Source organism: Strix aluco, chromosome 1, assembly GCF_031877795.1.
Source record: "Strix aluco isolate bStrAlu1 chromosome 1, bStrAlu1.hap1, whole genome shotgun sequence".
NCBI classification, from domain to species: Eukaryota; Metazoa; Chordata; class Aves; order Strigiformes; family Strigidae; genus Strix; species Strix aluco.
The window spans coordinates 147,172,607-147,193,866 of record NC_133931.1 but is presented as its reverse complement, the minus strand read 5'-3'; the positions used below and the strand labels follow the sequence as shown (position 1 = coordinate 147,193,866).

General features: G+C 37.3%; 1 protein-coding gene across 1 annotated transcript in view; it reads left to right on the top strand.

Annotated features, from left to right (window-relative positions):
* NEK10 (NIMA related kinase 10) overlaps window positions 1-21,260 on the top strand; it is a 107,277-nt gene that overhangs the window by 40,568 nt on the left and 45,449 nt on the right. The window contains exons 23-24 of the mRNA XM_074849564.1: window positions 17,933-18,062; window positions 18,657-18,727. Of these exons, the coding sequence (XP_074705665.1) occupies window positions 17,933-18,062; window positions 18,657-18,727 (201 nt within the window). The remainder of the gene's footprint in view (window positions 1-17,932; window positions 18,063-18,656; window positions 18,728-21,260) is intronic.

Here is a 21,260-nt window from a genome sequence, read left to right as displayed (position 1 = left end):
TCATACATACTTAGTTTTTAGCCTGCTTTATGATGCTCTATGATCAAAATTATTATTGGTTTTCCCAGCAGTTCTATCTTCCTCCAAAAATAACCTCAGAACCACTTCACCAATTTCAACCAAATTTAAGAGTTTAGGTTCTTTCAATGTTTGTGAAAATTTGGTGATGGAAAGCCAGTAGAGACACAATTTAATCATCTTGGTGAGAAAAGTTTTTAAGCTCAGCTGAAATGTTATCTTCCAAATAAGCTGTGGTACATGCTGTCATGTGACAGTAGTTTAGTGTGTTTAGATAACCAAGAGAATAGGAAACTGAAGGTACAGTGGGGTGAGGGAGAGTGGAAAACCCGTGAAAAACTAGTCTTGTGCTAGTTTTGCCATTCATGGAACAGCTGGCTCCTGGAGAGGATTTGCTGATTTGGTTAGAAAGGTAACAGAAGTTAAATAATCCTTTCAGTATATTAATTCAGCATTTTTATCAGAAGATCTTCTGTAAGTTGATTAGTACAAGTATTCACTCTGAGAATGAAACATAGTAATGAAATGTAAATGTGATAGTGTGGTCACAGTTTAGATGTAGGTTTATAATAATGTGTGTCAGCAAAAAGTCCAGTGCAATTGGAGGTGGAATCCACAGGGACAGTATAGCTGAGAACAGGCAGATAATACTGTCTCTATCTGTATGCCACAGTGCAACTCTCCGTAGAATGTTGTTTCATTATGGATGTACCATGACTAAAAAAAAAAAAAAAGATAAGCTGGGTGAACTTCAAGGAAGAACATTATAAGTAGTTGACAAAGATTACCTTATAGAAAGAAGACTGAATGATTAAAGTTTATAAAGTTTTTATTAAGTAGCATGTTTGTCTAGAAAACTGTCACCTCACATTTGAAATGTACTTAATACTGCATCCAGTATTACATAGCATTATATGTGAGAGTAAAACTGGAAATGATGTGAAACAAAGTAAGAAAGCACAAAAATATCTGTATTTATCTCTGGAAAAATGTTTCAATGGGAATGACAGAAGTCCCCACCATAAGACATAACTAGACAGGAAAGAATGCAAAAAAATCTTGGACTAAAAGAAAGCAGGCCACTTTGGAAGTGACATGGACTAGGTCATACAGATGTTTTTTTTCTATCCTAAGAAGAGAAGAATTGTTTTACTCACAAAGGCTTAGAAGTAGTTTAAAGTCATAGCATAGGTTTTCTTGATGAAAGGCAGTGTGAAAACATGCAAATTAGTTTCTATACTTGTTTTCTAACAAGTGAGTGGTGCTGATCTAGCTTCTGAAGAGTTATTTTAATGATTGAAAAAAATATAAAAATAGAAGTATAGTATGTAATAATTTTATAGACTCCATGATGAATTTAAACTGCTATCTTAAAAAAAAGTACTATTTTACCAACAGATTATTAACAGATTATAATCCGACCATGTACTTCTTGGAAATAATTCTTTCTGTAGAACTTGTATAACAATTGTTTGAATGCACATTAATTATTATGTTATAATCCCTTTGGAAGAGATGATAATAGTGAATGAACACTTTTTATTAGAATAAGATTAGTCACTTCATCAAACTAATTTATGAGCTTGTAAATGTCTTTTAGTGCAATGTTACTGGTATTTGCTAGAATTATTCTTCTTTAATTTTTCTTTTAAGTAATGAGCTTTGTTTAGATGAACTATGTTACTATGACATTTGAACTGCAGGGCTTAGTATACTTTTAGTGGTTTTTTTCTGTTTTTTCCCATTCTCTTCTTAGGTGTCAGCCATATTGGTATCTTGGCAGATCCTTACTATTTCTAAATCTTTACTATTTCTTGTTCTGCTTTCCTTTGCTGCTCAGTATATGGTGTGCTGATTTAATTTCTAGTGCCATTATATGTCATCTTGCTGTCTTTGATGTTACCTTAATCGTGTGTTTGCCATTTTACCATGTCTTCAGTGGTCAGTTAAAGATATTTCCTGTTTTCACTTCTGTCTTTGGCTTTAGTTTCTGATGTGACTTTTGTTCAGTTGCTTGCTTTTTCATAGTAGACAGATTTCAAAGCTCTGTCAAGGATTGTTCAAACTGCTTTAGTCTTTCCTTGGTTTATTTAATCTCTTTTATACTATTTCTTGGTTTTTTTCACAGTTGAGTTTTTGCACAGAGTGATGATTTTTGTCGTCATAATAACTTTAATGGTAGAATAGAGAAAGTACTGTAACAGAATAGAGTTCTTGGACTATGTGGAGACATTATTAGAGTAAGTACCAGAGTGATAAGTGGCCATGTCTCATTGGACAAATGTTAATATTGGATTTTTAAGGATCTGCTCTCCTCTTTTTACCCTTTCGTATATTGTACAGTAGTAGATTCACTGTCTACTTCAAGGAATGGCAGGCCAGCTGTGGCTTAAGAATTACTGGAGGCATCATGAGGTATGCTAGGTATCTGACTGAAAGAACAGCCATGTCAAGAACAGACTAACAAGCAGGAGGCTGAATGTTTGTAGTACTTTTCTAGAATAATTGAAATAAAGAAAATAAGTAGGATAGACATCTGGTTAAGAAATACTATAAAGGGGCATTGATACCTTCTAAATGAACAAGAGGTTCATGTTTGAGTCATCTGCAAGCAGAGCAGCCTGTAGTCTTCCCTTCCATTTCCTCTCTTACCATAAGTGACCATATTTTCTGCTTGAGATGCATCCCTAGACTTATGAAGGTTTTTTTAAAAATAGACATTATGGAAGAGTCTGTTTTGAATGAAAGAGGGGAGAGATAAAAATAAATTATTTGCTGATACTGGAATAGCTTTTGTGGGTTTAATAATTTAAACTTCCTTTAAATAAATTACTCACATTGGCAGCTGACATCTTCCACACCTAGAGTCCTCAAACTTCTTGGTTATGGCTAGTCATTGCTTATAGGGATGGCATCATAAGGAGGTTGAATTCAAATGCCTCATGATTTCAGACAGACATATATACCTGCATCTGTTCTGCTATCTGTTCTGCTGAAGAAAGCTCTTTTCCTGGGTTACTGCTCAATGTCTAGGCTCTCCATAATTTGAGCTGCACAAGTAAGGGTCAATGATTTTATGACTGAAGAGGTAGTACGGTGTTATCCAGGGATGTAGCAGTGAATTAGCTATATGATCCCAACTGCAGACAAATCATCTGTGTATTTTTTATGGAGATCAAGGTGCCCAGTTATTAAATTGAGAGATGCATGAGTGTGTTGTAAATGTAATTTGTTGATTACTATTTACAAATGAACATGTACAGTATTATCCTTCTACTTTCTATCTCAAGAAGAGTTGATAAAGGCTTTAGTTTATCCCTGAAAGGAATTTTATAGATAATTTAGAGAAGAAAACTGTGAAATTAAATGTTTTTCTCATCACTGGATCATGTGACAGTTCAATTTAGGTCACTTGTCCTATTTTGCTTCTGGCCTGTTTCTCAAGGGTGCCCGTTACTGTGATTAGGGAGTGAGCTGAATAGAATGAGGTGATATCTCAAACCTCTTCCTTCTCTTTAGTCTTTGCTCAATTTCCCATGTAGCCTTACTTTTTCAGCTGATATTTATAAGTGAGCCATCAAGCAATAAATTCTTTGTTTAATGTTAAAATATATAAAAAGTTATGCCTAGATTATTATGTTATGATCCTGTGCTCGTATTTCGTCTACTGACTTTCATGAGGGTTTTTGAAGGCATCTGGATAAACAGACTTTATTTAGATTTGGGAATTTTAAATTTTGTGTAAAAGAAGGCAATGAAGTTATGATCTTACTCAGGTAAAATCTTCATCTGTCTGCCTTCTTTTAGTTTTTTTTGGTTTTATTTTTATTTTACATTTAATCCATACTGAATGTGATTGCTAGACAGAAAAATAGTTATTACTTAATTATCTTGTATATTAGGTTCCAGCAAATCCAAATACTTGAAAAGTCATCTAATTCATACATTACTGTCAGAAACAAGTTACTGTCAGAAGGAAGTCTCTGTATGACTGGGATTCATCTTGCTTATGTGTAATCATTCAAAAACTAGTCATCTTATTCAAGTCAAGGAGCTGGATGATTACTGAAAGTAATGGGAAAAAACAGGTACTTCAATAATGAATTTCATCCCATCTATCTTAAACAGCTATTTTATGATGAGATGAATCAAGCTCTTGATGTGCCTGTCCCTCTCCATTTGCTGCAGATGGGTATGGAGCACTAGCTTAGTTTAAAGTTAGGTGAAATTAACACCTTATATGACACATTATATTAACACATATATATGAAATCAGTTATTAAAGATTTGTTTATTTTAGAGTTGTTGTAGAATTGAATTTACTACTGCTTGTGGTCCTCTTCTTGCAGATACTTACTTTTCTATGTCTCCCTTTTCAATTTTAAATATTCATGCAATTTCTTGATGAGCTTGGTTACTTGGACAAAAGCACTGAACAAAATTCATTCTGAAGGGCATATAGCTCAATAAGCAAAATCCTTTACCGTTTTTAAATGTTCAGATTTCTGTTCCACAGATAAAAGGAAAAAACTTTTTTATTTTCTTGAGCTGTTTGTATAGTTACAGACTTAAGGCAATTCCTCAAAGCATTTTATAGGAAATTGCAGTTATAATTCACTGGAAAACATCTCTGGTTGGAAGGAATCAATTCTTAGAGGTATCTGTCAGATGCATGTTATGAGTACCTTTTAGAATATGAGTGTTTCAGTTTTTATGTATATGGATAGTGCTTTGCCACAACTTACAGATACAATTTATCTACAGCGTTGCTGTTAAAACTGACAGCTTGACAATCTCCTAGATATTTTTGTATGAATAAGAACATCAGATGTGTGGACCATGCAGTGATGCTTGCCTCTAATAATATAAATCAAAAATCACATTGAAGGGTAATTTTATTTTGTAAGTTTCAGAATCTGGCTTATACTTCTTCCTGTTGTTTTAGACTTTGTTCCATGAGGTATCTGGAGGAATAATAGGTGTAAATTAAAATTTTATTGTGTTTTTCTGTTTTCAGCCTCCCAGAATCTCTGTATATAATACTGGAACACTAAACTACGTATTAATGATACTTTGATTTGTCCTTTTAATTTACTCAGAGGTGCATGTGATAATCTTGAAAATTCAGAAGCATAAAAAAGTTGAAAGAGCTGTGCACATTTTGAGCTTAATTAGATAACTGTATTTTCATTACAGTGTGAAAGGTGATACTTCATGACATTCTTTAGTACTAATAAGACAACTGAAGGAAGAAGCAGCAGCTTGCTATAAACGTCACCTTCTGTAATAGAGCATGCAAGGCTTTTTAAACTGTTCTTGAAACAAGTTTTTAAAGAAGCGAGGGCCTAGAAATGTAGTAGTTTTACACAGTGACTCCCAACAAGTTTTTTTCCCCAGATCAACAGATACAGTGTATAGACAAGAAGGCCAAATTCAAACTGAATTGTATCTTTATGGGATATTTTCCCAAGATACCTACACACTGTATCCTGATGAGGGGAAAAAACATTGCAGATAGATGCTTAAATTTTTTAAAAGTTTATAGAAGGCCTTCACTGGGGATAAATGCACATAAAAGCCCATTAAACTCCAATACCCGTGGTCTGCTTGTAAAGGATACTTAAATATTGATAACCTTTGGTCCTTGCATTATGTTGAGAGTTCTCCCAATTTTTGTTGCCAATGTAAATCAGTAGTATTGTACACTGTAAGTGCTCCTGAATTGCTGTATTTCTGAAATGAAATATTCACAGAATACTGTTCTGGCTGGAAAATTCTAGAGAATGTATCTTTGAGTAGTACTGTATATATATGTATGCAAATATATATATATAGACACACAGAGACATGCATACACAGATAGATGTAAAAATCAGTGAGAATGTTTATACTTGTGGAGAAGTTAGTTTGGTTTAGATAGCATAAGACAGATACCTTCATGCTTTTTTTTAGTTTAATTCATTGTTCCACCTTGTCAAACTAAGCATAGATTGGTTTATCCAGCTAACAACACTGTTTCTGGCATAACTATATTCAAACAAAGTTGTCATGTTTATGTCTTCCATGCTTTCAAGTATATACGTTCCTATACCTTAATGAAAATTCTTGGCAGCCTTTTTGTTCTGCCTGCTGCCGCTGATGCTTAAGCAGAAGACTGAAATTGCACAGTGGTGTCCCAGCAAGTAGCCAATTGCCATATCTGGGAATCTTTGGAGCATATTGTTTTCCGTGTATTCAAAGATGGGAACATTTAGATATGGATGTCTCTTGGGCAGCATACTTGGTGAACATGGGTGAAGTGTATCCTTCAGTTTTAAAGATACTTTTTAAAAAGACACTTGTGCAATGAGGTGCTTTTTCACTACTGCTCCGTAAGATTCAGAAAGAACTTGTTTTCCCTAAAGCTAAAAGTTCCTATGTGTAAAAGCAGTGAAAATATAAAGTTGCCACAAAAAAAAAAAAAAGTCTGTCTGATAAATACATGTATCTTTTCTAACTGCCAGACATGTACACTCTTGCAGCAAAAGTACAGAGTTCAAAGATGGGAGAACACATCATAGTTGAATGTACCTCACTGGTCTTCTACTTCTGAGTGTGAACATGTAAGTCTTCACAATAAAATTGTGCTGTTTTCAGCAGCTTTTTGTATAGGCTTTATGCTCTGAGAGAGGAACTGAGAAGATATGCTGAAGCTTTTTATACATTTTCTTGGATTACTTATATTTTGATTGACTAAATTTTTCTTACCTAGCAAAGGCTAAAAGAAAAGTTTCAGTTGAGCATTATGAACTAAGAGTAAAACTGAAAGTTGTGTTTCAGTTGAAGCTGCTTTTATATTTATAAAGCTGGCCTCTTGGCAGTTGTATTTAATATCTCTCTTCCCTAGAAAAAGCTTCCCAAATTTCTGCCAGTATCAGTTGTTTTTAGGGCTGTGATATAAACTGTGTCAATGAAATGATTCCAAGGAAAAAAAAATCGTGGAAAAAAAAAACCCAAACCAGTCATACCACTCCTGGACCAACACAAGTATTTGCATAAACATATGATGATGAACTAGATTAGAGAACTGACCTGGCTGAAAAATAATTTATCTTAGTTTTCAAATGTGTCAGGTCTTTGGTCTGATGCATAATGCAGCTGTAGAGGTACTTGTGCTGGCACAGCAGAGCAGACAGTGGTGGTAAAGAGTGACTGAGAGCAGCAGGAGCAAAACACCTTGCCTTACAGTATTTTTCAAATATACAGCCTAAACCACTTGCCACATGTGAGGATGTTTTGGCCTTCACAGTTTCAGGTTTGCTCTAAGTTTTGCTGGGGAAAAAATGTAGGTATGAGTGACTCCTTGCACTTAGGGATTAGGAAGAGGACCTTGTGCTCTGAACATGCTTCTACCTTGAATATTTAATGATTTAGGTATGAAGAAGATTTTTTGTTTGTTTAACAAAGCAATAGGTATAAAGAACAGCAAACTTTTTTTAAAATGTCAGTTGATTTGTATTAATATGTGACATGGTGAATTAGAAGTGAATTGCTGACAGTTTTTCATGTGTTCTCGAACACTGTCTTATTGCACTGCTAGAGGCCATAAATTATTTTTCGAAGTTAATATATTTGGCATCTCTAATCAATAATATATAATGTTAGCACACATAAAAGCTTAGAAGTTTGTAAATGCAAAGAAATATAAATCAGTTGTTTAATGTTAACTGGATGTCCGTATCTTTATTTTCAAAACTGTAAAATAAAAAACCCAAAAAGGTGGAGTATAAAACATCTGCTTCTATTTTAGATGAGACACACTGAATATGTGCTGAAGGAAAGCTGTAAGTTAGTGATTTCTCTAAACTGTCGATCAACAGCAGTGTAGCTGAGAGCTATACTGGTTTATTATGGGGATCTTGTTTTTACACATTTCTCAGTGCTCATTAACATTTCGGATTGAGACAGACTACACAACTTTAATACTATTTGCAGTGAAAAGTGTCCTTCTGCATCAAACCAGCCTTTTTTTTTCTTTTTTTAAAGATTTTAGTAAAAACACAAGAGAGGTATTATCATGTAGTCTGCTGTATCCTACAGTTATTAGTGGCCTGTCACTGACCTCAGATCGGTTTTGCCTCTCTGTAAACTAAATTATATGAATGTAGCGGAACTTTCTGGGCAGAGACAGGCAATGCTTGGACTAGAAAATGCAACTGTTGAGATTACGCTGATGAGAGAGCAATTATACACATGAAATTTACCTCTCTTAGTGGACTTGACCCATTTTAAAATTACATACCCCACCTGATGGCAAGAGGATTTATTACACCGTAAAATTGCAAACTGAAGGTAGTAAATTTCTTCCCTATCCCCATTCATTTTAAAAAATGGTGGAAATGATGAATTTTTCTGTCATCAGCAGCAGAGGCTTAGGATGCCTGTAAAGGTGTCTTTTGTGAGGAAGAAATTTTATACATATAAAATATTGCAAAAATATTTAACATAATTTGTAGTAAGAAAAATGTATACAAGTTAGAAGACAATGTAATGAAATATTATAGAATTATTTGGCAATACATTTCAAAACAGAAAACCGTGAAGGCAAAATTTTTAACTCGTGATTGAAAATCCTGTTCCAGCTTCATCACTCAAGGGATAGACAAAATATCCCCAAAAGGCTTGTGTTGAGTTCTTCCTGTAGGTGAGAAATGCAAATAGCTTTCAGCAGTGTTCACAGAAGCTTTTTATTCAGACTGTCAGTTTTGTAGCTCCTGTTTCTTCTTCCGTTGCTTTTAGTGGTAATTATGAAGCTATAATACTGAACGTGTATCTGTAGCTCACAACAAACTATCCAGAGAAAGATTGTGACAAACAGCAACTGCTTTTCTATTTTAGTTTTTTCTGCTTTGGGATGATGCTGATGGTGAGCAGCTTTTTTTTGGTTTTGTTTTGTTTTCCCTTATCTTCCCCACCCCGCCACCCACCCACCCCCCCTTCTTCCTGTGATTCAGAGAACTGATTATGGAGTAGATCTGTGTTTTTTCACACTGGTCTCCAAACACTCACAAATTATCCTGCAGTAGTTTAATACAATGAAAACGGGCCGCCTGGTTCATAGAAACCTAGAAATGGTGCCCAAACACAAGCATACCCTTGATTTTCTCATTCTTTGGACTGAAATTGGTGGTCTTGTCCCTTTTTTGAGAAAATAGATATTCATTGAAACAGGAGAGAGTCTAATGTGATATAAGGCATTTTTTTTTCTCCACTTTTATAACAGTCAAAAGTAGAACAGGCTGCCCAGAGAGGTTGTGTAGTTTTTAACTTAAAAGGTTTTCAAGACTCTATTGGATAAATCCCTGGTTAGCCTGGGCCAGAGAATGGCAGTGTCATTTTTATAGTGAACTGTGGCAGTTATAGGTACAAAGATTGTGTAAAACCCTTCCTCTACTTTGCTTTGATGCGTTCTGCCAACTATAATGGCTATCCATTGCAAGCAATTATTATAGATATCTTAACAAAGACATCTGAATATCTAAAGCTAACAGCAGCTGCGAAGACTTTTAGTATTTGGGACAAAAAAAAAAAAAAAGGTTTATCAGTGTATGGCAAACTTGTCTACCATCTCTCCTACTGTCCTGTCTCCAACAGTGGCAATAAGTCAATACCCACAGGGAAGAAAGAATAGGATAGGCATATTTGATACGTTGCTAGCTCCAACTATTTTTAGCTTGGATTCCTTCTTGAACTAGTTATGGTTTCTAGGCATGAGTGCTTGTATAACCATCACCAACTGCAGGAATATCCATCAAACTTTAAATAATTAATTGGAGGAATGATAAAGACTAAAAGCAATAACTTGGTCATTTTTAAGATCTTCTGCAGTGGTGTATGCTGCTTATTTATTTACTCTTTCAGCATAGCCATCAACTCTTCTGGGAGTTAGTCTTGAAGAATTACTCTTGTTTTAATTAATCCATAACTGCTGAGTTGAAATCATGTCTCATTGGAAAATACTCCTCATACTGTAGGATGACATGTACCAGCTTGTTTTTACACCTGTCAGAAGCACATGGATTAACCAGTGAACACTGTACCAAGACAACTCACAAGTGGCATAATGAAGTTCCGTGCAGCCTGGGAAATCTTCACTGATCGTGTTCCATGTAAAGTCAGCCTGATAATGTTGACAAAATTTCTTGGAAGCTTTAGAAGCTCTAGAAAATTAATGCTGTTTTGAGAACATTGTTCCCTCAGCTCCTCCTTTACTCCTCCTCCAAATTCAGGACTTCTTCCTTCAGTTTGGAACTTCTATCCACTAATGATTAATGTGAACATGAGCTAATCCGGTGAGGATAGTCATCTTTCATATAGGTATGTGATAGTACTAGTGTAGCAGATTCAGATTGGGACAGTCTGTTTGTAAATCTCTGTTAAAAGTATTCTTAAGTGAAAACCATGACAAAATAACACTAGTGAGCAAAATTACAAATGAAAACTTGATTGCAGAAATATCTCCAAGGCCATGTAGAGATGATTTGGTGAAATGTGTTTGGTGTTTTCCAAGTAGCACAAATATTGACAAGTTGTTTATTTTTTTAAATCCTAATTAAAAATGTGGGGTACTATGGAAAGCTATCTTCTGTATTTAAAATAGCTGCTTGATTTTTGCAAAAGTAGTTCAGAAGAAAAAAAACAGATAACTCTTCAGATTAAGCAATGGCTTAATCAAATTCAAGACTCATTTTAAGGCTGTTGGCATAGGCTTTGTTATTAAATATAAAAGCAATGCTGATATGCTGAGCAAGAGTGAACTTTCTGAGAAACAGTTATAAAACCGTCTGTTCAAGGATGCTGAGAATTTTGAGAATTATTTTGTGGATATATTTCTGTGTCTTTCATTTAGAAGAATTTGGTCTTGCTTTTGTTTTGAACACTTGTTTAGTGAAGGACTCTCCTACAATTAACATAATGCTGCTGAAGTAAGCTTTTTCAGCTTGAATATGTAATCTGGAAATGAGCAGTGATTTGTAAACCTAGAGGAAAACTGTAGTGAATATCTTGAATATGTTAGCTGCAAGAACTAAATGACTAACTATATAAGTATCTGCTGCCTCTTTTAATATTCAGGACTATGGATATCATAGAGTATAGTCAGTACTGCTGCTTTGCGGCAGTACGATCAACCCTTGGAGCGATGGAAATGAAATTCTTTATCAGATCCTAGAGTTTCTCTCTTTATGTATTTTATTTTGGCAGTGAATGCATTTTATGATGTGGACATCTGTTTGCTAAAAATTTAATTAGTGTCACTGTCCTGTTTGAGCGAATCAAGATCTCTTAATATAAGAATTAAAAGAAGAAGAATCCTGCCCTTACAAATAAACAAAAAAAAAGTCATTATAATGCTACACGCTTAAATTAATTTCCAGTGATTGTGGCTAAGATTGATTTTGTAGGATTTTTATGGATTGATTTTTTGGAATGAAATTCAGATACTGGTTCTACTCATTCTTTCTGGTCTTGACCAGACAGTGACAGTTTATACACAGTTGTCAGCTGAATTAGACAAACCGTATGTACTCCCACCACTCTCCTGTTTCTGGGTGGCAGTGTACAGGAACAGAACTGGGTACTTTCTCTGCTTGGCATCCCTCAACAGTGTGGATCCAAAAGATGCAACTCGACTGCAGAACTGTTTTGCTAGTCAACAAGTACCCCACCCACATTTCTAACTAGCAGATGGTGAGGCAAGCCTGTAGAACATGGTTGAGGGATTTCACTGTATCTCTGAAAAGTAAATAAATAATATTTGAAAATTCTACTAAAAAACTAAATTACAGAATTAATTAGCCATGAGAGCATAGCATCATATAAGTGTAGGATTTTATATTCTCTGTAAACTTTCCTGGTCACTTCAGATAAATATTACTTCAGTAATTTTAAGTACTTCTTAAGCATGAGGCAGTATTTATTTAAGGTATTGGTCATCCTAATGCTCTAAATATCTGACTAAAGGCACTTGTTCTGGAAGAAAAGATCAAGTAGTACTCTGCTTCAAGTACTCCTTTTGATGTAAAAAAAAAAAAAAAGGGATTAGATATGCATTTAGAACAAGAATTCTTTCAGCATAAATAAGCAGACCAAATGACTTCATTAACTTCCAGCTATTATGCATTTGTGTGAAACCATGCTAAAACTACAACCCTGTGAGTGGTGCATTCTTTCTGTAATTTCCAAATCATAGTAGTAACAAATACATTTTTCCTAGTCACCAGCCCAGTGAACTGCTGTTTGCTCTGGACATCAAGCCTAGGTTCTTCCCTGCTGTTCATGAATACAGGGTTCTGCAGGCCAGGTCATGGTTGCTTCTGTTTCTCTCTTGATTGTATCAGCTTATTTTTTCTGTGACCTCTATGTGACTTTTTGCATAGTTACATAGATTTGGCTTGAATAATTTCAATTTGGGATTTTAATATTGTTTAGTAATTTAAAAATAGTAATTTATAACTTTATCTCTCTTCATGCATGAAAGTTATCACTAGAATGAAAGGTTGTAAAATTGAAGTCAGATTTATTTTTCTGAATAGGAGCATGCTTAGAACTTTACTAAAACAGCTTTGCCTTATTGGGCTCACCATGTACATGATAAGTTGCAATACTGATGTTTGCTATAATAGACACATTTAAGATGTAAAAATGAAATTTGCACAAAGTCCTCTGCTGAATTAGTGTCACTGAGAGGAATAAAGGCAGGTCGATTACAGTAATGGTGTTATGTTCTAACACCATGTTCAACATCCTGTATTCTCCTCTATGGTTATGGAATAGCAGCAGCAAATTTCAAGGAAAATTACTAATTAGGTTTTACCAGGAATCTGTATCTTGCTTGATCAATTTAATCAGAAATGCGTGACCTGTCAATCTCTCTCACTTCACCACACTGTGACCTCTGCTCTGACTTTCTGTTCTGTTAAGATCACTTAATTTCTCTTCAGCATAATAGTTTATCAAAGGGACCTTAACCCATTTATTTTAAAAATCTGTTTTCTGAACTTTGTACATATCAGCAGCACACCTTCTAGCAATATACTTTATCCAGACTGCATCATTAATTGAATTTACACAGTGCCTCTCAGCTTCAAAATAAGGCAGTTTACCAAAGATATCAGTAGTATAATCCTGAAATTGATACAGTGCTTCCAAATTCTAAGCTGAAAGGAGAAGGCGAACAAGTAGATTTTCAAGTTGATTTTACAGATGAAAGGAGTCAAGTATTTTTTGTATCTCTGAATAATTAGAGAGGAGATGCTAAGTGAAAAAAACCCACGTCATGTGATATGACTTTTACTTACTGCTAAGACTTGAACTCCAGCATCAGAATAGCCCTACTAATGTAAATTATTATCATCGAGGTTTATGAAATGTGCTGAGGAAATTAAGAGAAGGAAGTGGAGTCTGCTTTGTATTGAGTCAAAACTGAAATTACTGCCACCTTCCATTTGCTTTAAATGGATATTTACAACGGATTTTTTTTTTATTGTCATTCAGCTGGCTGTTGAGTGTCCATGTGGCATCCTCACAGGGAATGCATTACAGCAGTTTTAAGACGATGAAAACGATATAATGTTTATTTACTCACATTAATAGCAAAATCATATCCATTAGCATTCTAAATATAGGAACCTTACTCAAATCTTTCTGATACCTGAATCACAAGATGATGTGATATATTTATCTGTTCTCTAGTCCATTTTGTTGAAATGCTATCATTGTAAACAAGTTCTCAATGCTGTAGTTCGTTTGTATCCATTAAGTCCAAAGACATTATAACATGAAATGAGTGGAAAGGACAAGTGAACAAAATATAAACCGCTAGTGTGAGAAGAGCTGCAGCAGAAGTGGAAAAGCTACTAATTGTATTTCCACTTAAAGAATTTGGCTGGTGATGGAAATAAATCTGCGATCAGCTGGATGACCTGCTCAGCCTGGTGGCAGAACTCAAAGAAGAACTCAAAGAAGAGGTCACAAGATTAAGAAGTATTAGGGAGTATGAAAGGGAGATTGATTGGTGGAATAGCACCTTGGCACCTATGAAGCAACAGGAGCAAATGGAGGCCCCAAACAAGGCAGGCAATCCCTCATCCTCTTGCTACCAGACAGAAGGAGGGGACCTAATAGATGGGGGAGGCTGAAAACAGGTCCCTGCTCAAGGAGGCAGGAAGATCCTCTCCCAACCTCCCTCACCCTCCATGGTGTCCCTTCACAATAGATTTGGGGCCCTGGAACTCTTGAATGAAGGAGAGAGAGAAGGAGGAAGAAAATGAGACAAACAAGGAGGAAGACCAAGGTCCACCAAAGCCAGGTCGTTCTGGACCAGGTAATAAAACCAGTTCTAAAAAGAACCCCAGAAGAGTCCTCGTAGTGGGTGACTCCATTCTGAGGAGTGTCGAAGGCCCAATATGCAGACCAGACCTGCTTCATAGGGAAGTCTGCTGCCTCCCTGGGGCCCGGGTCAAGGACATCACGGCAAAACTCCCCGCTCTAGTGAGACCCAAGGACTACTACCCTCTCTTGGTTTTTCAGGTAGGTAGCGGCAACATTACCAGGAGAAGGCCTAAAGCAATGAAGAGATATTTCAGGTCCTTGGGGAAACTGATTAAGGGGTTGGGGGCACAAATTGTGTTCTCCTCCATCCCTTCAGTTGGGGGGATGGGTGAAGAATACCGGAGAACTCAACAGATGAACTTGTGGCTCCAAGACTGGTGTTACCGGCAGGGCTTCGGATTTTTCAATCATGGGTTGGTATACAAGGCGCCGGACCTTTTGGCATTGGATGGGAAGCACCTGTCCCAGAGGGGGAAAAGGATCTTGGGGCAGGAGTTAGCTGGGCTTATTGACAGAGCTTTAAACTAGTTTTGAAGGGTGAAGGGGGCAAAACATCAGCCCATCTGAAGTGCATGTATACCAATGCACACAGCATGGGTAACAAACAGGAGGAGCTTGAAGCCATGATGAAACAGGAAAATTATGATGTAGTGGCTCTCACAGAACCATGGTGGGATGTGTCCCATGACTGGAGTGTGCCTGTTGATGGCTACAAGCTCTTTAGGAGGGATAGACAAGGAAGGAGAGGTGGTGGGGTGGCGCTGTATGTCAGGGACTGTTATGATTGCTTTGAGTACAAGTGTAGTGAAGACAGGGTGGAGTGTCTTTGCTTTAGAATCAGGGGGAAGGCCAACAGGGCAGATGTTGTAGTGGGAGTCTACTATAGGCCACCCCCCCAGGACAGAGAGGTGGATGAAATATTCTATAGGCATTTAGGTGAAATCTCATGATCGCTTGCCCTTGTTCTTGTGGGAGACTTTAACTTCCCAGACATCTGCTGGGAATACAACACAGCAGAGTGGGACCAGTCCCAGAGATTCCTGGAATGTGTGGCAGATAACTTCCTGACGCAGCTGGTGAGTGAACCGACCAGAGAAGGTGCCCTGCTCGATCTCCTCTTTGTGAACAGAGAAGGACCGGTGGATGATGTGGCGGTTGGAGCCCGACTAGGGCACAGCAATCATGAAATAATAGAGTTCTCTATTCTTAGGGAGACCAGGAGAGGGGGCAGCAGAACTGACATCCTGGACTTCCAAAGGGCTGACTTTGTCTTGTTTGGGCACCTGCTTGACAGGATCCCTTGGAAGACAGTCCTGAAGGGTATAGGGGTCCAGGAAGGCTGGACACTCTTTAAGAAGAAAGTCTTAATGGCTCAGGAGCAGGCGGTCCCCAGGTGCTGTAAGAGAAGACCACCCTGGCTAAACAGGGAGCTTTGACTGCAACTCAGGGAGAAAAGGAGAGTTTACGGCCTTTGGAAGAAGGGGCTAGCCACTCACAGTGATTACAAAGATGTTGTGAGGCTATGCAGGGTGGAAATCAGGAGGTCTAAAGCCCAGCTGGAAATTAATCTGGCTTCAGCAATCAAGGACAGCAAGAAATGTTCCTATAAGTATGTGAGCAGCAAAAGAAAGACCAGGGAGAGTCTCCATCCCCTGCTAGACGCAGGAGGAAACATGGTAACAAGTGATGAGGAAAAGGCTGAGGTGCTTAATGCCTTCTTTGCCTCAGTCTTTAATAGCAAGACTAGTTGTATTGAGGGAATCCAGCCTCCTCAGCCAGAAGACAGAGACTGGGAGAACGACCCCCCCGCAATCCAGGAGGAGATAGTCAGTGACCTACTGCATCACATAGATACACACAAGTCTATGGGACCAGATGGGATACACCCGAGGGTGCTGAAGGAGCTGGCTGTGGTGCTCGCCAAGCCGCTTTCCATCATTTACCAGCAGTCCTGGCAGACTGGGCAGGTCCCGACAGATTGAAAATTGGCCAATGTGACGCCCATATATAAGAAGGATAGGAAGGATGATCCAGGAAATTACAGGTCTGTCAGCTTGACTTTGGTGCCTGGGAAGCTGATGGAGCAGCTCATCCTGAGTACCATCATACAACATGTGCGGGACAACCAGATGATCAGGCCCAGTCAGCATGGGTTTATGAAAGGCAGGTCCTACTTGACAAACCTGATCTCCTTCTACAACAGGGCAACCTGCTTATTGGATGAGGGAAAGGCTGTGGATGTTGTCTGCCTTGACTTTAGTAAGGCCTTTGACACCGTTTCCCACAGCATTCTCCTGGTGAAACTGGCTGCTCGAGGCTTAGATGATCGCATGCTTTGCTGGGTAAAAAACTGGCTGGATGGCCGGGCCCAAAGAGTGGTGGTGAACGGAGTTAAATCCAGTTGGCGGCTGGTCAGGAGTGGTGTCCCCCAGGGCTCGGTTTTGGGGCCACTCCTGTTTAACATCTTTATTGATGATCTAGACGAGGGGATCGAGTGCACCCTCAGTAAGTTTGCAGATGACACCCAGTTGGGTGGGAGTATTGATCTGCTCGAGGGTAGGGAGGCTCTGCAGAGGGATCTGGACAGGCTGGAGCGATGGGCTAAGGCCAACTGTAGGAGTTTCAATAAGGCCAAATGCCGGGTGCTGCACTTGGGCCACAACAACCCCCAGCAGCACTACAGGCTTGGGGAGGAGTGGCTGGAGAGCTGCCAGTCAGAGAGGGACCTGGGGGTGTTGATTGACAGCCAGCTGAACATGAGCCAGCAGTGTGCCCAGGTGGCCAAGAAGGCCAATGGCATCCTGGCTTATATCAGAAATAGCGTGGCCAGCAGGGACAGGGAAGTGATCTCACCCCTGTACTCGGCACTGGTGAGGCCGCACCTCGATTACTGTGTTCAGTTTTGGGCCCCTCACTACAAAAAGGACATTGAATTACTCAAGCGTGTCCAGAGAAGGGCAATGAAGCTGGTGAAGGGTCTGGAGCACTGGTCTTATGAGGAGCAGCTGAGGGAACTGGGGTTGTTTAGTCTGGAGAAGAGGAGGCTGAGGGGAGACCTCATCGCCCTCTACAACTACCTGAAAGGAGGTTGCAGAGAGCTGGGGATGAGTCTCTTTAATGAAATAACAAGCGATAGGACAAGAGGTAATGGCCTCCAGTTGTGCCAGGGAAGGTTTAGACTAGATATTAGGAAGCATTTCTTTACAGAACAGGTAGTCAGGCGTTGGAATGGGCTGCCCAGGGAGGTGGTGGAGTCCCCATCCCTGGAGGTGTTTAAGAGTAGGGTCGACATAGCGTTGAGGGATATGGTGTAGTTGGGAACTGTTAATGTTGGGTTGATGGTTGGAGTGGATGATCTTCAAGGTCTTTTCCAGCCTCGACAATTCTGTGATTCTGTAAATGCAACCTTTTGACCATAATTGTATGTGCTCTGAAAATATGTTGTAGTGACTAACTGAATATTGGATGGGGTTTTTTTTTAAAAAGAAGCCTACTTCTAGGTGAATTAATTAAACACTTGTGGGTGACATTGCTTTTTACTTAGCCCTGAAGTTGTAAAGAGTGAGCCGTATGGAGAGAAGGCTGATGTCTGGGCTGCAGGATGCATCCTTTATCAGATGGCAACTCTGAACCCACCGTTTTACAGCACCAATATGCTCTCCTTGGCAACTAAGGTATTTGGATTTGCCAGACCAACTTACCAAATATTTCTGCATGTGTTCACTAGATCCATGAGAATTTATGTTTAAGGTTATAGAAGCATAAACTGCTCTCTGATCTGATGTGTGAATGAGCACAAGTATTTATCATTGTATGAATTGCCATCTTGCCATTCTAATTGCAAAAATTGCTTGTAAATGTTAATATGTTATTACCTTTCAGACTAGCGTATCTTTATTGCATTTGGTGATAGGAGATTTGGATATATACAATTTCTTGATGTACTATAATAGTGGGTTTTCTATAGCATTGTGTATTACACCTTAGGATGTGATCATAAATAAAAATGTGTAATTGTTTGGGTTTTTTTAATGTTTTCCTTTTTCAGATATTGTAGCCCTTTGATTTACACTGATTATATGCATTAATGTGTATACCTGATTAGAAGTGACATTCTGCATTAGATGTATTCTAAGTTGTTTTGCAAGTTAGAGCTGCTGATGTAATGCCCATAGGGTTGTTTCAAAGAACAATACTTATCATATGGGATCTTCAAATAAATAACGGAATATTTTTCTTCATTTAACTGTAGATGATTTGTTTTGCAGATAGTAGGGGCTATGTATGAACCTGTGCCAGAAGGACTGTACTCTGAAAAAGTGTCATTTACTATTAAGAGGTAATTACTCATCTAGTTTTATTTTGACATCCTGCTGAAAAGATGTTTTGTTTTGCATGTTTCCAGCAGTGCTAATGTGACAGTTTCCTGACTTTAGCAACTGCCAGTATTTGTCTCTGAATATGAAATATCTTCTGATTTAAAGAAAAACGGCACTTAGCCTACTAGTAATGTATGCCACATAGTTGCACACATGCAACTGGAAAACTCAAGCCAGCATAGTCAGCACATTTATCCAGGCAGTATAGACTTCATACTTGGCACTGAAGTTTAACAATACCAGTGCTGTAATTAATTCCCAACACATCAATTTTTTCCCCGATGAAAATACAACATTTTGAGTAATTTTCAAGTGGAGTTTGTGGTCAAGGATGTAACCCTGTTGCAATATATTATTTATAGATCACTGTATAATCACATTCATAGTTTTGTGTGTTTACTTGACTGATAGAAATATGTTTCCTACTACCTTCTAATTCTATTAGCAGGATAGCAGAGATAACAGAGTAATGGAGGAAAAGGTGAGCCTGTATTTGTTCCACTCACTTATCACATATTTCTCTTAGCTATGGTTACATTTTCCTGGTGATAATGTAATGTGTAAGGCAAAGTATAGAGAGTGAATTGGTGTACTTCTATGTGATTTAGCTCTCTTGATTTTTCCATTTTAGAAAAACTCCACTTAGCACAAAAATGCTTTTTCTTTTTCACTCAGATGTTGAGTTCCATCTCTAAAAAGCACTTTGCTGTACAAAGACTAAAATTTTTATACTGTGTTTTGTTATACAAAAAGGTTTCTGTTATTTAAAGACCTTGAAGATGAAGGACAACAATGGAGGGGATAGGAGATAACAGAACTAACATTTATGTTTAAGAGGTCCTGAAATGAATTTTAGTATTTTAAATACTTACAGATATTTGTAGCTAGAATAACTGGTTTTATTAATTCATTGCTCGCTATTTAAGAATAGTATAGTAATCTCAAATACATCCAGAAAATATCTTCCAGTCACGTCATATCAGTATTGCTATGTATTGCCTTCTCTTACAAATTTTACACACATCTTTATCAGTGACTTACATAAAGTTATGTGAGTATCTGGCCCTCTGTCTTTTCCTTCTTTCCATTTCCGATAATAATGAGAAACTCTGTAATAGGAAGTTTTTGAGGGTTTTTCCAAGGCCAGCTATTGAGTTATTTATGATTGTAGATACTGTGGCTGTATTGAACAGGTTCACTGGAAGTCCCATATCATCATGAGACTGGCTATGGAGGCTAACTGGTTTAAATAGATGATTAAATAGGTATTTGCATGAAAATATTAAAATTAAGTTTTCCTATCATGTAAGAATTTTTCTGTTTATTTTAATAGTAGTGGGAAGCATAAGATGTTTTTTAAAAAGATGTCGATTCTCTTACTATGGGTTAATCCTGAAATGAAATATTACGTTTAGGTTTTGGTTTATGCTTTGTGAGATATTTATAAAGAATAAAGAACATTAAAGAAAAGCAGTAATAATGAGATTTTATTTAAAATATAGATGAGAAAACATTAACAGAAATTGAGAAGTTCTTTCTGAATGACTGAAGCACAACACATATTCAAAGATGGATGTCATAAATAGAAACAATAATTTATTGATAACGATTAGAAAAAACATTGAAAGCTTCATGTTGCAGCTGTTAATTTGTGTTTAATGTTATCATTACTATTATTCAGTATTGCTATTAAGATACAGTTTTATTGGATTAAACTACTAAAGTTCTGGAATCATAATCATCAAAGTCTTTCAGAGTTGAACATCAATCTACTCAGTGTTTAGTCATAAATAAATAATTTCTTTCTAGATGCCTGGGAAATGGATTTAGGACTTATCAGAATTCTTTTATAGCTCACATCATTCTTGGAAATTTTGACCAACTTCGATGGATTAAAATAAAAAATTAAAAAGAAAAAATCAAACGGAACATTTCTTAAGGGTGAAAAACTTGCACCTGTTTAAAGGAAATATAAAATTTTAAATAAAAAAGATACAATGTTATGAAAATTAATGAGTTAAAGGATTTGAGTAAATTTAAACAAAAAAGATTAAAATCGAGAAGTTCAAGTACTGTGAAACATTTTCACACCCACTACTTTACATGGCAGTTATGTTTATTTAGAAAGTACTGTTTTAGAAATAGTAAAATCATTCTGTGACGCTTTCTTTAAAGAGGGTGTTGGGTTAAGTGCATCTGTATGCTAGCTGGCTAATAGTACTCTGTGGGGAAATCCCAGTAATTATCAGGGTCGCTGGAGTTTATGGATTTAAGACAGTTTATGGTACATGCAGAACTGTCCCTATCAGCTTTCATGTCCTACACTACATAAAAAATATTCTAGGGATTTAAAAGTAGACCTAATATATTATTACTGTTACTAAACAGCTACCTAGGGTGCCTGAGACAAGAATCATGGAACTGTAAAGTAATTTCAGCTGGAGGTCATCTAGTCCATCCGCTCAAAGCGGATACAGTTAGATCTGGTTGCTC